Source organism: Triturus cristatus, chromosome 5_2 (assembly GCF_964204655.1).
Source record: "Triturus cristatus chromosome 5_2, aTriCri1.1, whole genome shotgun sequence".
NCBI lineage: Eukaryota > Metazoa > Chordata > Amphibia > Caudata > Salamandridae > Triturus > Triturus cristatus.
In genome coordinates, this window is record NC_140588.1 from 1,057,472,218 (window position 1) to 1,057,488,400 (window position 16,183).

Sequence of the window (16,183 nt, forward strand, 5' to 3'; positions counted from 1 at the left end):
TCTGCAAATCCAGTCAGCTGCCTAAAAATGTGATTCTAAATGAGAAAATGGAAGGCACCGAAGCTTATTAGGTGATCTGGGAAGAAGCTCAAACAAGCAAAAACACACATGAAGAGAACTGTACCTTGGTCGACATTGACAATTTAATTGCAGAGGTTGAGGATCTGCTAACTCATGGTAAAGTGCGAATACAGCGTAAGGGTGCCAAGTCTAAAGTAACCCATTTCCTGAACAGTAAAGAACGTAAGACTGGCGTTACCACCACTGACCTGACTCAAGGGTTGGCAGCTTCAAATGCTCCTGAATGCGTCAGCTTAACACTCCCCTCCGAAACCCAGATATCTTTTACCAATGGAAAATCACCTGGGGCCAAGCCTTCGGATAAACAACTAGCCATCACTCTCAACATCTTATGATCAAACCGTTATGCCCCATTGATCGACTTGTTCCCTGAACAAACTACACAAAATACCCAACCTGCATCATCTTCATCTAAAAGCATGCCACCCAACAATCCGGGAGTTATGATCTCGCTTATCGGTTCATTAAAGAAGGACATAGCCGGTATGAAGGCCATCATGAAGTTGACAAATTAAAGGGTACTAGAGCTCTCCAAGACAAATGCAGATCTCCTGAAAGAACTCAAAACCCACATATCAGGACCTTGTGCATTGCGATTTTCCTGCCATGGCCGTGGACAAACCCCCATTTCACAAGTCTGATAAGAATGAGGCACAGCCCTCCAATAATCCATCGTATATGTACCCCAAGCCAGGACCGTACCTGACCATTACGCAAATATTGACCAACAAAGTGGGGGTAGGGTTAAATACTCCCATACCTCAAGTTACATCTAGAACAGCTAGAGGGTATGTGTCCGACAAAGGGATCTATTGCACCTTGCCCCACACCTGTGGGCAATTTAACCACATAGCTGCGGTCAATAACTCTTTTTGTTCCCCAAACCAGGAATTGAAACAGTTTCCCCAAGGCTACAACACATAGGCCTCCTCCTATAAGTAGTCAGAGTAATCAGCCCTTGGTATACATGTCAAATGCCCCAAGACTCAAGCCTTGCCAATGGGAGACCAAAGGATCGTTGGTAAATAAAGCGTCCCTTTGGATTAGATTCAACAGAAAGTGTTTCCTAATCAGACATTTGGACATAACATCTGTCCAAAGTGTAATGAACCTTATGGGGAACTGGGATGCAATAAGACTAACGCTGAAGGATTCCTCACTGACCAATGAGCTGCTGGCTTTGGAGGCACGTTCTGACCCACCTCCAGGCTCATCAATCCAATTCAGGGGTACCCCAGGGTTACAAGTAACGGATACAATGCCTTCGCCCCTCCCTGCTTCTCTTGTGTCCCCTGCATACAGAAAGTTTAATTTCACATGGGAGAGAATTACAAATACTAGTGGAGGTAATAAACTTTACGCAAACTGAGAAGTCTGGCCTGAATTAAACCGCCTGACTGAGGGAAGGGTCTCCGCCCACATCCTCAGCCAGGGCACTCATAGTCTCAAGCCCACCCTCTGCTGCCCATGCCTCGGTATTGACAGGTGGTCATTTCGATGCTAATGCTCTTACTTTTACCCCAAGCCATCAAACTGAGCCTATAACGCCCCAGTCGCCCTCATACAACAAGGTATTTTGTTTCCCAAACAACTGCTGGTCCAACCGAAAACGAGGCTGACCCAAAGCACGTCTATCAAGGAATCTTAGATGCCACTCAAATAGACGAGAGTACAATTACATCGCTCAAATTATTGTCCTGAAATATAGCTGGCATAGGAGGGCAAGGCAAGTGTTAGACCCAGATTGTTATCATTTTATGAACAGCTTCCACATAACTTTACTCCAGGAAACATGGGCTCCGGATGAAGTTTTTTGGCAAGGGTACAGGAATCACAGTACAGAGGCAGCGCCCTCTAAGGCAGAACGCCCGTATGACAGGCTAAACACCTGGATAAAAACATGCCAGGGGTCACTGTCAAAAGGTAAGGCAGCAATAGCACTGACATCCTGGGCCTGTGTATAAGTGGTCACAAGGGGTGCAGACTCAGAGTTTACAACATTTATAATCGACCCACAAGCAGGAATAAAGGTTCACGCACCTTAAACCCACTGGCTCCCCACCTTTCCGAGCTCTTGGACAGCTCCGCTGTAGTAACTGCAGCGGATTTTAATACTTTGAGCCTCTTGAAGGACTGACTGGGATCGCAGAAGGGGAAGATGAAGCAGGGGGCATTCAGAAACTGGAGGCTCCTCCACTTAGTTTATGTCTTCTGCATCAGTCCAATTACAGGACAGCTGGCCTAGGCGCCTGTAATGGCAGATTCGAGTAAAATAAACTCCTGGCCCCAACTCTTGCCAGAGGGGCTCGACAGAGGAGAATAGATATTGTTCTCATGGCATTGTCCTCTGGCACCTTCCGCTTGATTTCAAAGTCATAGCATGGGAAGATCGTGTCCATAATGCACTTCTGAAACAACCTTGTCACTTACAAATAGGAAAGCAGTTACATGGTTAGTTATAATTTAGTCACACTCTCCCAAATATACAGTACTTTCGATAGCTTACTGGGTCCCTTCAAAAGCATTTCACTAAATGAAACACCTTTGGGGGATATACACAATGCACTGTTTACCACTCTGTACATCTTATGCGCCAAAGTTAGGAGGTTATGAAGGCTTGCAAGGGAAGGGTAAACCACACCCTGCGTGGTTCGCGAATGGTGCAGCCTTGCTAAGGAGATTCTAATCAGGGGTGAAATCAGGTGACCGTGAATCAATTAGGCAACACCGAGCGATTCACAAATCCATCATCACTACTTCTGTGCAGGAATGGATCGACTCGAGAAACAAGGACCAGAGATTATTTTGGCAGTTTTTCCACCTTGGTGGGTTGGTCATCTAGGAGAATTGCCTTTTAAAAATCCCTGTTCAACCTCCGGAGAAGCACCCCGCCAGTCCCCCAGTGCAACCTCCGGAGAAGCACCCCGCCAGTCCCCCTGTTCAACCTCCGGAGAAGCACCCCAACAGTCCCCCTGTACAACCTCCGGAGAAGCACCCCGACAGTCCCCCTGTTCAACCTCCGGAGAAGCACCCCAACAGTCCCCCTGTACAACCTCCGGAGAAGCACCCCAACAGTCCCCCTGTTCAACCTCCTGAGAACCACCCCGACAGTTCCCCTGTTCAATCTCCGGAGAAGCACCCCAACAGTCCCCCTGTACAACCTCCAATAAAGCACCCCAACAGTCTCCCTGTACAACCTCCGGAGAAGCACCCCGACAGTCCCCCTGTTCAACCTCCAGAGAAGCACCCCAACAGTCTCCCTGTACAACCTCCAGAGAAGCACCCCGACAGTCCCCCTGTTCAAACTCCGGAGAAGCACTACAACTGTCCCCCTGTTCAACCTCCGGAGTAGCACCCCGACAGTCCCCCTGTTCAAACTCCGGAGAAGCACCACAACAGTCCCCCTGTTCAACCTCCGGAGAAGCACCCCAACGGTCTCCCTGTTCAACCTCCGGAGAAGCACCCCGACAGTCCCCCTGTTCGAACACTATTGAAGCACCCCGACAGTCCCCCTGTTCAACCTCCGGAGAAGCACCCCAACAGTCCCCCTGTTCAACCTCTGGAGAAGCACCCGGACAGTCCCCCTGTTCAACCTCCGGAGAAGCACCCGACAATCCCAATGTTCAACCTCCGGAGAAGCACCCCAACAGTCCCCCAGTTCAACGTCCGGAGAAGCACCCCGACAGTCCCCTTGTTCAACCTACAGAGAAGCACCCCGACAGTCCCCCTGTTCAACCTCCGGAGAAACCCCCTGTTCAACCTCCGGAGAAGCACCCGACAGTCTCCCTGTCCAACCTCCGGAGAAACACCCGAGACTCCCCCTGTGCAACCTCCGGAGAAGCACCCGACAGTCCCCCTGTTCAACCTCCGGAGAAGCACCCCAACAGTCCCCCTGTTCAACCTCCGGAGAAACACCCCGACAGTCCCCTTGTTCAACCTCAAAGTCCCCCTGTTCAACCTCCGGAGAAGCACCCTAACAGTACCCCTGTTCAACCTCCGGAGAAGCACCCCGACAGTCCCCCTGTTCAACCTCCGTTGAAGCACCCCGACAGTCCCCCTGTTCAACCTCCGGAGAAGCACCCCAAAAGTCCCCCTGTTCAACCTCCGGAGAAGCACCCCGACAGTCCCCCTGTTCAACCTCCGGAGAAGCACCCCGACAGTCCCCCTGATCAACCTCCGGATAAGCACCCAACACTCCCCCTGTGCAACCTCCGGAGAAGCACCCCGACAGTCCCCTGTGCAACCTCTGGAGAAGCAACCCAACAGTCCCCCTGTTCAACCTCCGGAGAAGCACCCCGACAGTCCCTCTGTTCAATCTCTGGAGAAGCACCCCGACAGTCCCCCTGTGCAACCTCCGGAGAAGCACCCCGACAGTCCCCCTGTTCAATCTCCGGAGAAGCACCCCGACAGTCCCCCTGTGCAACCTCCGGAGAAGCACTCCGCCAGTCCCCCTGTTCAACCTCCGGAGAAGCACCCCGCCAGTCCCCCGTTCTTTGATACCGGACTTAAAAGAATTGGAGATCAGGCAAAGTTGAGACCATCACTTCTGTGTGTGAGACTGGAGTGTATTCCGGAACTGGCAATATACACATTAGCACTGGAGGAGGTACTTCACCTAAGGACAAGCACCACCATACCACTACAGCAAAAGCCAACTAAACGTAATAGGCTTGGTATACATTGGTCTCATCCATCCCAAATTAACACCAACTCCAAGTCAGTTGTTAAAGAGAATTTCTGGGCTCATAGCATCGTTTCTAAGCCCCGCAATGCAACGACGGGAAGGCTGACGGATGTTTTCTTGTCCCCATTTGAATCATCCATGGACAGGCACGGTGCGTCCATTGGGGGCGTTGGGGCGTTGCCCCCCGCACCCGCTCGCAGCTCCCTCCTCGGTGTCTCTGAACTTAGTTTACTTAAGTTCAGAGACGCCGAGGGTGGGGAGAACTGACAATGCATGTCAGTCAGCATGACGTCAGACCGTAGGCGGTCCGGCGTCATGTTGACTAACATGCATTGTAAGACAAGCCATGGAAAGGCAGCACAAGTGCGCATGAGTGGGCATGGAGAGTAATTTTTAGACCGTGCCCAGTCATGCGTACTTGTGTTTTTACTGCCTTGCGCATGCCCATTAGGAGCCCCTCGGTCTCCTAATGGGCAGGCGGCGGGCGTAGCGTAAGCTGTGCCCTCAGCCAATCCTGGCGCTGCAGCAGCGCCAGGATTGGCTGAGGGGTTGCCACACCAGTGCTGACGTCGTGTTCCAGTTTGAAGGTGGCAGAGGCGCCAACGCGGACGGCGGACCAGGAGCAGAGGCGGTCAGGTAAGTTTTTCTTTTTATTTTATTCACTTCTCCCGCTGCTGGTGGTAGGTTTGGGGTGGTGTTTAGGGTAAGGTGGTGTTTAGGGTTGAAATTTGCTAGGGTTCCCGGAGTCTAGGGCTCAGGGCCCGATTCAGGTTCGTGCATAATAGTGGTGTTTTTGTGGGTTTGCGGGGGGTTTGTGTTTGGGTGAAAAGTCGTACCCCTTCCAGTGGATGGATTTGTGTAATTCTTGCTGAGATTCTTTGGAATGGCTGGAACTAGTGTCCCAGTGAGTTTGAAGATGTCGGATGATCGAAGTAGTGGAAGTGCGATGTTATCCAATGGGCGGTGTTGGGGTGGTGGGGACGTGGTTTTTAGGGGGTTCCAGTTGATCGACAGGAACGGGGCTGCTGTGAGTGGTGGGGAGGGGGAATTCATGGGGTGCAGGAAGTTTGGGAGGAATCGATCGATGGGAAGGGTGTTTTTTGGCAAATACGAGGAAGGGAAAGAGCTGCCATAGGAGCCCATGTTAAACGTGAGTTTTGCATGTTTTTGGGGTTCGATTGTAGGGTGTTGCAGGTGGTTCCGAGTGGATATGCTTAGCTGGGATCAGAGGTGGGAAGGTCTAATTTGGATTGCAAGTGTTTTGAAGAAAATCCATGGAGGGGAAGGTGTGTTTTGGGCCTAGTTTCAGAGTGCGTTTTGACGCGACTTTAGGCCTTTGGGAGCTTGCGGTAATGCACATGTTTGGGATGTTAATTTAGGGTGTTCTGGCTTGGCAGCTCTATCTCCTACCTTTGCGCCGAAGTGGTAAGCTAGCGTCCAGGTTATGTTACGGGGCACTCCTCCAGCACTTTTACGCCCCGCCATTTTCAAATATCGCCAGCCGACCCTGGCCATGGATGCTTTTGTACCACCGCTACCTCGCACCCTGCTAATAAAGTTTACAGTTAGCACACTGCTAGTGAATACATTTACGCACGAGTGGGAGTCTGCCGGCTTGAAAACACAGAATTGCTCATTCTGCAATAACTGTACTGAGGATGGAGAGCGCCTCCTTTTATCTGTCAGGTATATGATAAACCTAGGAGGTCCTGGTTAAGGCCAATAGGCATTACCTTGGGTACCAGGCCCAGCAGCACAACTTTTCGAACTCTAAGATCTGACTGCAGTATTCCCATGAAACTAGGGGGCTCATTTACAAGCCCCTTGCGCCGCCGGTGTGTCACTTTTAATATAGGAAAAAGTGACGTACTGGCGGCGGAAAGGGCTTGTAAATAAGCCCCTAAGACTTGGACACTGCTGGCCCCTGCAGTTATGACAAACTGTATATTTGCACTTTTTGTCTGTACCGCTGCTTCACTAAATATTATTTTAATGAACTGCAATGATTTACATGTTGCTATGTACTCTACTTTTATCTTTTGTACATGTATTGTGTTTTTATTGTTTTTTATTTTTAAGTATTTATAAGCACGTTTTTATATTTTGATTGCATGTTTTTTAGGCTTGATGATGCCCACAAATATGCCAAGTACTGCTTTCAAATTTCAGGCTCAAGTAGTTGCAGCTACAAAACCCTGGAAGGCCCTAAAATACCCCACACAGCCCCAAGGTGTCAGGCCTAGTGTTTTACCACGGGGTGGTCTTGATCATTCCATAGAAGCCCCAATAAGGTAGAAATAACTTATGTGTCTCATACAAGCCCTGGGGCCCTTTTGGGTCCCTCCTGCTCCCCCCAGCACACACACACATGCATTCTCAGTCAGGCCCTGATGTAAACATGTTGCCGAAACCCCTGTTTTACTTAGCTTCCCTGAACAGTATCACAGCTCATAAAACTACTGTTTCTTAGCTCCTTGGTATGGGTGACTGTCCCAGAGCATTCTGGGACTTTAGTACCAGACGTTTTGTTTGAAAAAGCTGACCTTCTATGTCTACTCCTCACACTGACCTGTCAGGGGCTTTGGATGGGTGTCAGTGAGGCACAGACACCTTGTCTGCTGACCATTGTGGGGGAGCGCAGGGATCCAACAGCTCCTATGTAATTAGTGCACCTTCACTCAATACTCTCTGCTACCTTCATCTCCCTCATACTCCCAACCTCGCGTCCCACTCACCCTGCCCAACTTGCTTCATCCACTTCCACATCACCCACAAAACTATTTTCTGTGCCCATCTGGGCCACACCATTCTGAACTCACTCTGGCCACTTCTGCCCACAAATCATCAAACATTTGGCTCCCACTCATCGTGTTCTGACCAGTCTTGCCTCTTTTTGATAAATCAATTTCATCCAATTGTTTCCAGTTTATAGCTGCTGATGTACTGTAAATTGCATTTCAAGAAACAGAGCTCCAGAATTGTGTGCATCATTCTTTCTCAAAAGGTTTCTTCGTCTAACTTAATATCGCTCCAAATGCAATCTACTCAACCCTCTCCAACCTTCATTCCAAGCACCTTACTGTGACAAGAACACACTATCATATGTAACACGCTTTATCACCTAAGCCCACCCTAGCCCCCATCCTCATTGACTTCGCTAGCAGCATTAAACTTGTTCGCCAATCCCATTCCACCTTACTGAAAGCACTGGCTGCTCTCAGCATCCCTGGCTCAGGATTAGCATGATAGCCAGAACCTTTCCGACCACTCCTTTTCTGTCTCTAAGTGACCTATCCACTACCAGCCCACTCCACCATGTATTTTGTCCCCAGGTGCTCAGAATCCAGGTCTGTTTTCTCTCCACATTGCTTTCCCACTTATCAATCTCCACCTGTCTTCAGATCTGAATCAGTCATTGTTTAATGGCTCCTCACTTTACCATCTTTACATTTTCTACTAGCACACAAAGGAAAACGTTACCTGTCTGTAACCACGAACTTGAACTTAATTAAATTAAATCTCTATCTAGCTTGATGTAAATATTTCTCTGCAACTCCCTCAGTACCCCAAAAGCATTACTCATGTCGCTTGTAAAGCCAATATCGAGAACTGCAACAACTTCATGGTTGGTCCCCCGCAATACTCACTCTTCCCTTTGAACCTTTGACCTCATACTCTGACAATTCCTTGCCATAAATCCAACCTTCCTCAGATGAAGCCTCACCCAATATACTCCAGATCAGTATCTCCACTCTGCTAATCTGCCCCTCCTCTCCGTCCTGGAAACCAGCCTGTGCAGTGTATGAATTCCACCCTTTAAGTTTCTTGGGACGTCTCCACTGGAAATCTCTCCCCATTTACCTGAGGCCTACCTCTTTCTTCCCCTTATTAAAAGAAGCCCTAAAAGATCTCCCCCGTCTGCTGGGGAAGCAGTAGCCCTGATAAAACTGGATCCCCACTCTCATGCCCAGCAGGCGCCCTTCCAAATGACTTCTAGTTTAATCAAAATAGGGAACCTACACAATTCATATACTCCCTTTGTAGGTGCCTAACTTACTATCTTCATTATCTCGGCGATGTCTCTAAATTTCTTATGCCAAAGCAAGGGCTTGGTGTCAAGATGGTGGGCTGGATTAAATATTTGCTGCTAACAGGTCAGAATTTGAATTTCGACACAGCACACCCTTCAATCCATCTACGGTGGTAAATTTACCATTCAGCATAGGGTCAGTAGAATGAGTACTGTTAAATTGGTTAATAGCGATATCTGTGATTTACAGCATTTAGATATAGCTGACAGAAGTGTGGAATTAAGACCTTTATGAAAAACATTATTCACGTGCCGCACACACCAGGTTCAGGCTCTAAACTAATGTAAAATCTGTCCCCACGTCTCCTGCAACACATTAATCAGGTTACTATAATGCCAACCTTTACTTTTGTAACAGCCTCCTGGTTGATCTTCCACAATACTCATTAGAAACAACTCCCTGCTCAATAAATACAAATACAATAAAAATCCAAAGAAAAAACCTCATGAGTGGTGTTAGATGTTATGTTCTTTCTTCACATCTTTCCCCTCACCTGATCTCTCTCTAATTCTGCTTTGAACTACCTTTCTCTCTCTCCAGGGTAACCTTTTAATTTGGTCGGATGGGTCTGATTTCAACTACGGGTTATGGACACCAGGACAGCCAAATTTCTCCAGCAGCTATCAATACTGTGTTTATATGCAGGGTAAGAAAACAATACACACCCCCAATGCCTATCATTTACCATGTTTTATAATTTCCTATGAGTGAATGAATGAGAGGATTTAAGGACTGTGTCCACTAGGATGCCATTCCACCTTGAGATCACCTCAAAAATACAATTTGACAATAATATTGTGGTCAAAATACACTGACTACAAAAAGAGCATGGATTAAAATATCAAAGCTAGTTTTTTGTGTGTTTTTACTCTTTTATGATAATATTGAAGGTTAAAATGGTTTACTTTAATATCTTTTTACTATGGTGTTCAAATGTAAAAGGCTGTGTCCACTAGGATAAAGTCCATTGGCACACCTAAGTATCAGACGGCATTCCACCTTAATTAAAATAAACTCAAAAATACCATTTGACAATAATATTGTGGTCACAATATACTGACTTCAAAAAGAGCATGGATTAAAATATCAAAGGCAGTTTTTTTTTTTTGTTTTTTTTACTGTTTTATGATAATATTGAAGCTTAAAATGGTTTACTTTAATATATTTGTATTATGGTGTTTAAATGTATTTAATTATGTTTTATTTTACAGAAACAATTATGCTTCAGTGAGATGGGGCAGGCAAGGGTAATTGATGGACTGCATTAGTATCAAGAAAGGGAATCCGTCAGGGATGTGTACTAGCCCCTACCTTATTTACACTATATATTAACAGGCAATTGATATGTTTCATAACTGCACTGTCAGCCCCCCATAAATTGCCGGCCAGAGAATGCCTGCTCTGCGGTTCGCATATGATACGTTATTAATCTCAAAAACTACAGAGGGCTTACAGAACTTAACAGATAGGTTTTCTATCACCTTTGAACAGTTTAGCTTGGAAATAATGTCACCAAAATCAAATGTATGGCTTTTAGTCTACATAGATCCTTCAGAGGGAGCAAGCCAAGGATTTTGACTATCTGGGTGTGCGGCTTGCTTGGAGGTGTTGTCTGATTGAGGTGGCCATCCTGAATCGTAAAGCCTGTGAATTATTGTCTGTAGCATGCAAAGCTGTGTTACTTCATTGCTTTGTTTTTTCTGAAGGGTTGTATTTTGAGTTTGAGTCTGTAGGGTACACTAACCGTTGGCAGCATAGCTGGCATACTAGAGGGATTTCGGAGCTGCCAGTAATCTGGAACTCATTTGAGTAGGGCTGGAAAGAAGTTTGTCTGGGTACACTCCTCTTGCTGAAATGCAGTTCTAGAATAAACATAGGTTACAGATGCATAGTCAGAGGATTTAACTGCAACTGATTCATAAATCCCTCCCCTAGATAATGCAATGGTAGCACCCACATCCACTTACCACGGGTTCCCTCAAAGGAGTGTGTGCTTTTCTTGTTTTCCGTAGGTTTGTTGACTGGATGCATGCCACAATCCATGGCAGATTGACAAGTCTGTCTGTGATAACACGAAGACACATACCCTCTCAGCATTCATGTAGGACATTTATAAAGAGCAAACCTACCTACAGAAGAACAGGGCCATGCACAGAATATGGCCTTGGAACTGTGCGTAGAAAAAGGGTACGGGCAGGCAGGTGGGGATGTAGGCAGGGTACAGATATCAGAGGTGAGAGGAAGTACAGTAGTTTAGACTACAAAGGTGGAGAAAGGAGGGGGGACTCCAGTGGGATCCTTTTGTGTGTAATTTCTATATTTTATATTTAGGGATGAGCATCTAAACATAGAATTGATGGTGGATATGAACTGTTGGAAAATTCTAGCTTCGTAATGTGATCTAGTCTCTTGACAAACAGGGGATTATTTACAAGCCACCTGCGCCGCCGATAAGTCACTTTTTCCTAGTGGCGTAGCGTGGGGAAAGGGGCAGTCCGCCCCGGGCGGCACGAGTTTGGGGCCGGCGACGTCCCCTCTCTTACTTGTGACCTGTCGTGGGGTGTCGAACGCAGGAATCGCCCAGCAACCCCCCTCTCACATGCGGCCACTGCAGGGCGGCAAACATAGGGGCCGCCCCAGGCGTAAAAATGTTTTGCTATGCCACTGCTTTTTCCCATGTTAAAAGTGACGCACCCGCGGTGCAAGGGGCTTGTAAATAACCCAACAGGCCTTTCATGGTCCTCATCGTCACTCGTGCTTCCACAAAACTCTCCAGTTCATAACACAAGCATTTCTTTAAATCAATGACTCTTTGTGCGTCCATCACCTTATCTGCAGTGAGGCTGTTTCATTTATTCATTATCGTAGCAAATTCTAGGGTTCTGTTCCCCTCCACATGCTGTACTACCTTCCCCAGCCTCAAATCCGTCTTCCCTCCCCACATGCCCACAGCTCCAGGTGTATTCTTCGTATGACACTATGGATTTCTCTTCCAGACAACGGCTTGTGGAACGGCCAGTGGTGTACCACGAAATATGCCTTCTTCTGCGAGTACCAACTATCAAAACAGGAGCTGGCCAGAGGGGAAGAGAAGCTGCTCACTTAATCATCCGCCTCCTGGAAGCTGAATCATGCAGCTGATTCAACTGTGAACCACTTCCATGAATGCACTCCCACCACAGGGCAGTAACGACTCCCAGAATAAATACAATTCTGAACTTTCCCCAGTCGAAATGGGGAATAACATGCAATTGTGAACTAATTAACCTGTAAAAGAATGGGGTATTCCACTTTCAGCATTGTTTTCCCCACGCAGATGTCTCCACCTCAAGCGTAGAGGAATTTGTAGGAAGAAAAACCCCAGGTCTGAGCACAATTTGCACTCAAGAGGCAATCTTAAATTCTAGGTTTACCACACACTGAAAAAAACACTCCTCAGTGGGAGGCAAAAATCAAACCTGTCTGAGCACATAACTTTTTTTACTCCTGCTTGCATTGCATATTCTCTTAATAAAAATGCTTGCTAGCATCTCAACATCCTTTCAATTTGATTTTTATTTGCCATAAATGGGAAACTTTCTTGAGCCGGTACAAATGAAAGTATTGTCTGAGAATAGAAAACGAATATACGAGGAACAATTTAATTATTTATATGACAGAATTATTTCACGGATGTAGATAACGTTGGCACTCTCCTGACTTGAGAGCATGACTGAAATTGTAGCTCAAGAGAAAAAAGCTAGAAAAGGAAAGATTTGTCAAAACAATACTACGAGTTCAAATGACGTCTTGTAAACCGTGTTGTTTAATTGTAAGCAAGGCCACTGGAATTATGCGGCAGGGTAGAACCAAATTATGTGGCAGGGCTGAACAAATTATGTGGCAAGAAAATTTTAATTATGCGGCACAATGCAGCACAATGCAGTGTAGATAGTATTACTTCATTATTTTGACTTTTTACACTTGTTCACACTGTTTGGGCATTGGTTGCACCTCATAAGCACCAGTTTAACACCCGAAAATATAGCAACAGGCAAAAGAAAGGTGACCAGTCAACCCTTGAAAAGAGCCTTCCAAGGCGCGGCAACACACGTTGCTGCTTGTTTGAGCAAGAAACAACACTTTTTTTGGTTACAATCTGAAGATAAGGCAGCAGGTGATGGATTGCATGGCAAATGCAGCTATAATTAAGCGGAAAACGCCACAGTTGCAGTGTAGAGGGGTGATAGAGTTGGGTAGCACTTCTAAGGTGAGGTGTGGTTAAAATGAGGAGTTATGGGGAGGATTGTGTACCAGCTCACTTAGAAAGACAAAAGATTGGTAGATAAAATCTTAAATCACTCTTCTGCAATAGTAGTTACTCAGGACCATATCCCAGGCCATCCTTTTTTGCCCACTTCTGCTGCTTTCCTCACTAGGCCGCTCCAGACAAAAACCGTTCGTAGGCAAATCAGTCTTGGTCCGGCTGTAGTAGGAACAGTTGAGCCCAACCTGACAGGCAGGTTCATATCTAGAGGGGAATACAAGGAACCATGAAAGGTTTCGGCCTTTTTGGACTTCATTAGTGAGATGAAGCCTGATGTCTGTAGCCAGGGTCACTGGAATAATGCATCAGGGGATGGCCAATTTATGTGGCCGGCTTGAGCAAATTATGCAGCAAGAAATGGTCAATTATGATGCGTAATGCGCCACATTTTGTGATAGCATCATTTAATTATTTTGGCATTTTTAAACTTGTTAACACTGTCTGGGCACTGGTTGCACCTCATTAGTAACAATTTAAGATCTGAACACAGCAATTAGCAACAGAAAGGTGACCAGTCAACCTTTGCAAAGTGTTTGAGCGAGAAACAATTGTTTTTGTTGAAATCTGCAGATTATGCGGCGAATGATGGATTATGTGGCAAATGCAGAAAATCTACAATTATGTGAAAATCACTGTGACCGCACAATCACATATTTGTAGTGGCCCTACCTATAGCACAGAGAGCACAGGACCTATATTGGCTATATCCAGGAGTGGCCAGCATACCCGTAACAGTTACGGCATCTAACTTAAAAAACACAAAAACATTGTTGATGAAATGCATGACTTTATCTCAGCCATTGCTAATGTCTAGGGGCTGTATTTCCAATGGCAGAGTCACAGTCCTACCATTTGCAGAAGGAGATAACACTAACATTTGTAAGCAGGGTTACTCTGACTTTTATGATAATTGGTACATGTCGCCTAATGCCACAGCCCAGCATCTGCTGTTACTATGAACTGTAAATAACACATCTTATCCCATTTAATGGTACACCATTATCGACCTTGGAAGGATAAAGAATGAGAACCTAATTACGATGAGACTTGGAAAGCCTCCGACTGCAGGTCGGAGGCTTTCCGAGTCTCGTTGCAGGTTTCAGTGTGGACCACTGCATTACGATGCAGGCGGTCAAAAGTGAGACAGACTGGTCATTTCAGCTGGATTCCGACGTGCTCAAAGAGCCCCTCGGCCTGTCGGAGGCCTGCCAGTAATCCCTATGGAAGGAGTTTCTGTCATAGGGATAAAGATGCCGGTTTCCGACAGGCTTTCCATGTTGGGCTTTCCGACATGGAAATCCTGGCGGACTGTTTACATTGGGGACCACTAGGAGGGCCCCCTTCACATTGCAATGTCCATTTGGGGGATTCCTGCATCGTGTGGCAGGCACCCTGAGATGCATGCCACGCAGTGCATGGATGAACAGATTCTCGAATTTCTCTAAGAGAGCTTGTGCTACCGCCGGTTTAAGGCCAAAGCTCAAGCTCCCATAGACAAATGAGAGTATGCGACCGCACTATGTGCGGTCACATTGTAATGCTGCGGTCGGGACTGCTGACTGGAGGTCGGTTGGTCCTGATTCAACAACTGTGTCCCCGACATCATAATTAGCCCCAAGTTGGCATTGTCAAGAGCAGTAATCGTGGCACACCAGAAATCCGGAGCCAACAACTGCCTTACCCGCCATGGTGTCAGATGCGCACTTATTTTTCGACCAGAGCGCTATAACGTTCCTGGTCAGTATACGCATAGGTACGAAGCTCCTGCACTTTCATGGCTTTTTTATCCCTTCTAACCAGGGCTACTAACTTTTTATGGATATATCAGCACCTCCTAGTGACTGCTTCTTGTTTGGGACACTGCCATCACTTTCAGACAGGGTGGCTATTCTTTTAATAGGACCACACAAGTCTCTTCTTAGCAGGATGAAGATGTTTTGACTAACAAGTAATTGCATCTCTACTCATTACACAAAACATAGAAGGAGTAGAATATGACAGCCTCTCTCTCCTTGTATTCTGCTACTGGGCTGAGAATCAGAAATATCGTCCATGCTTCATAGCCAAGTCTCTGAGTGACGTGGCTTATGAAAAACAGAGTGTGTGACCCATTGTCGAGAGAGAGAGGAGCGGTGACGTCATCCGCATAAAATTACATCTCAAATTGTCTCAAAGAATCGAATATCTGACAAACCGACCAATCTCCAATTTATTGACACGCAAATCAAATTATTCGTAAGAGCCACAATAAAAAAAAGGCGTAACCTTAACGTTACGCCAACACGTGGGTGCACGTTCTGGCTCTTAAGCAAAAGTCTTTGATGTCTGCATTTCTAACTCAAACGTAGAGGATAAAAATCACCGCGATGTTGCGGAAAAAAACCCATTTACTTCTGAGTACAAGTCTCGTTTACTTTAGGTTTTAGGGTTATGAGATTCACGAAAAGTAAGATTAATTTGAATCAGCTCTATTTCATTTTAGTTTCATACTTTTTACTAAAATGTCCATCTTTTCTACAAATTCTGTGAAAAGTTTCTCTGACTTTGGCATGCAAAATGAATTTGTAAATCGTATGGCACACATCAGTAATGCTCATCCTGGTACTGGTTTACAAAGCTTAGATTCCCCTGACAACAGATAATTCTGGTAGCTAGCAAGGAGTAATGTTATTGATTTTTCTCACATACTTACAGAGAAAAGTTTCGTTTAGAAGAAACACTCGTTTTTAAGCACAGACTGCTCATGTCACCCGTTACACGTATTAAAGGCGACTGCAGTTGCTTCTAATCAATGATTTCGTCCCGACACCATTGGCTACTGGCAGGTCATTTGGGTGGGGGGAGGGGGCATAAATATACTCTGGCTCTGCCATGACAGCACCCTTCCCCTAACTACCACGACTTTCTGGAGTAAATGGGGACGTTTTGGGGAGCACAAGTACTACCAGGGCGCTATTGGAAAAATCTGGAGACTGGATCTGGAGGGGACTGTGGAAAGTAGGGAGGTAAGTCCTCCTCTGG

General features: G+C 46.3%; 1 protein-coding gene across 1 annotated transcript in view; it reads left to right on the forward strand.

Annotated features, from left to right (window-relative positions):
* Positions 1 to 12,391, forward strand: part of LOC146829658 (C-type lectin mannose-binding isoform-like) — a 56,416-nt gene extending 44,025 nt beyond the window's left edge. Inside the window, exons 4-5 of the mRNA XM_085608332.1 lie at positions 9,397 to 9,502; positions 11,853 to 12,391. Of these exons, the coding sequence (XP_085464458.1) occupies positions 9,397 to 9,502; positions 11,853 to 11,962 (216 nt within the window). The 3' untranslated portion in view covers positions 11,963 to 12,391. The remainder of the gene's footprint in view (positions 1 to 9,396; positions 9,503 to 11,852) is intronic.
* Positions 12,392 to 16,183: the final 3,792 nt, after the last annotated feature.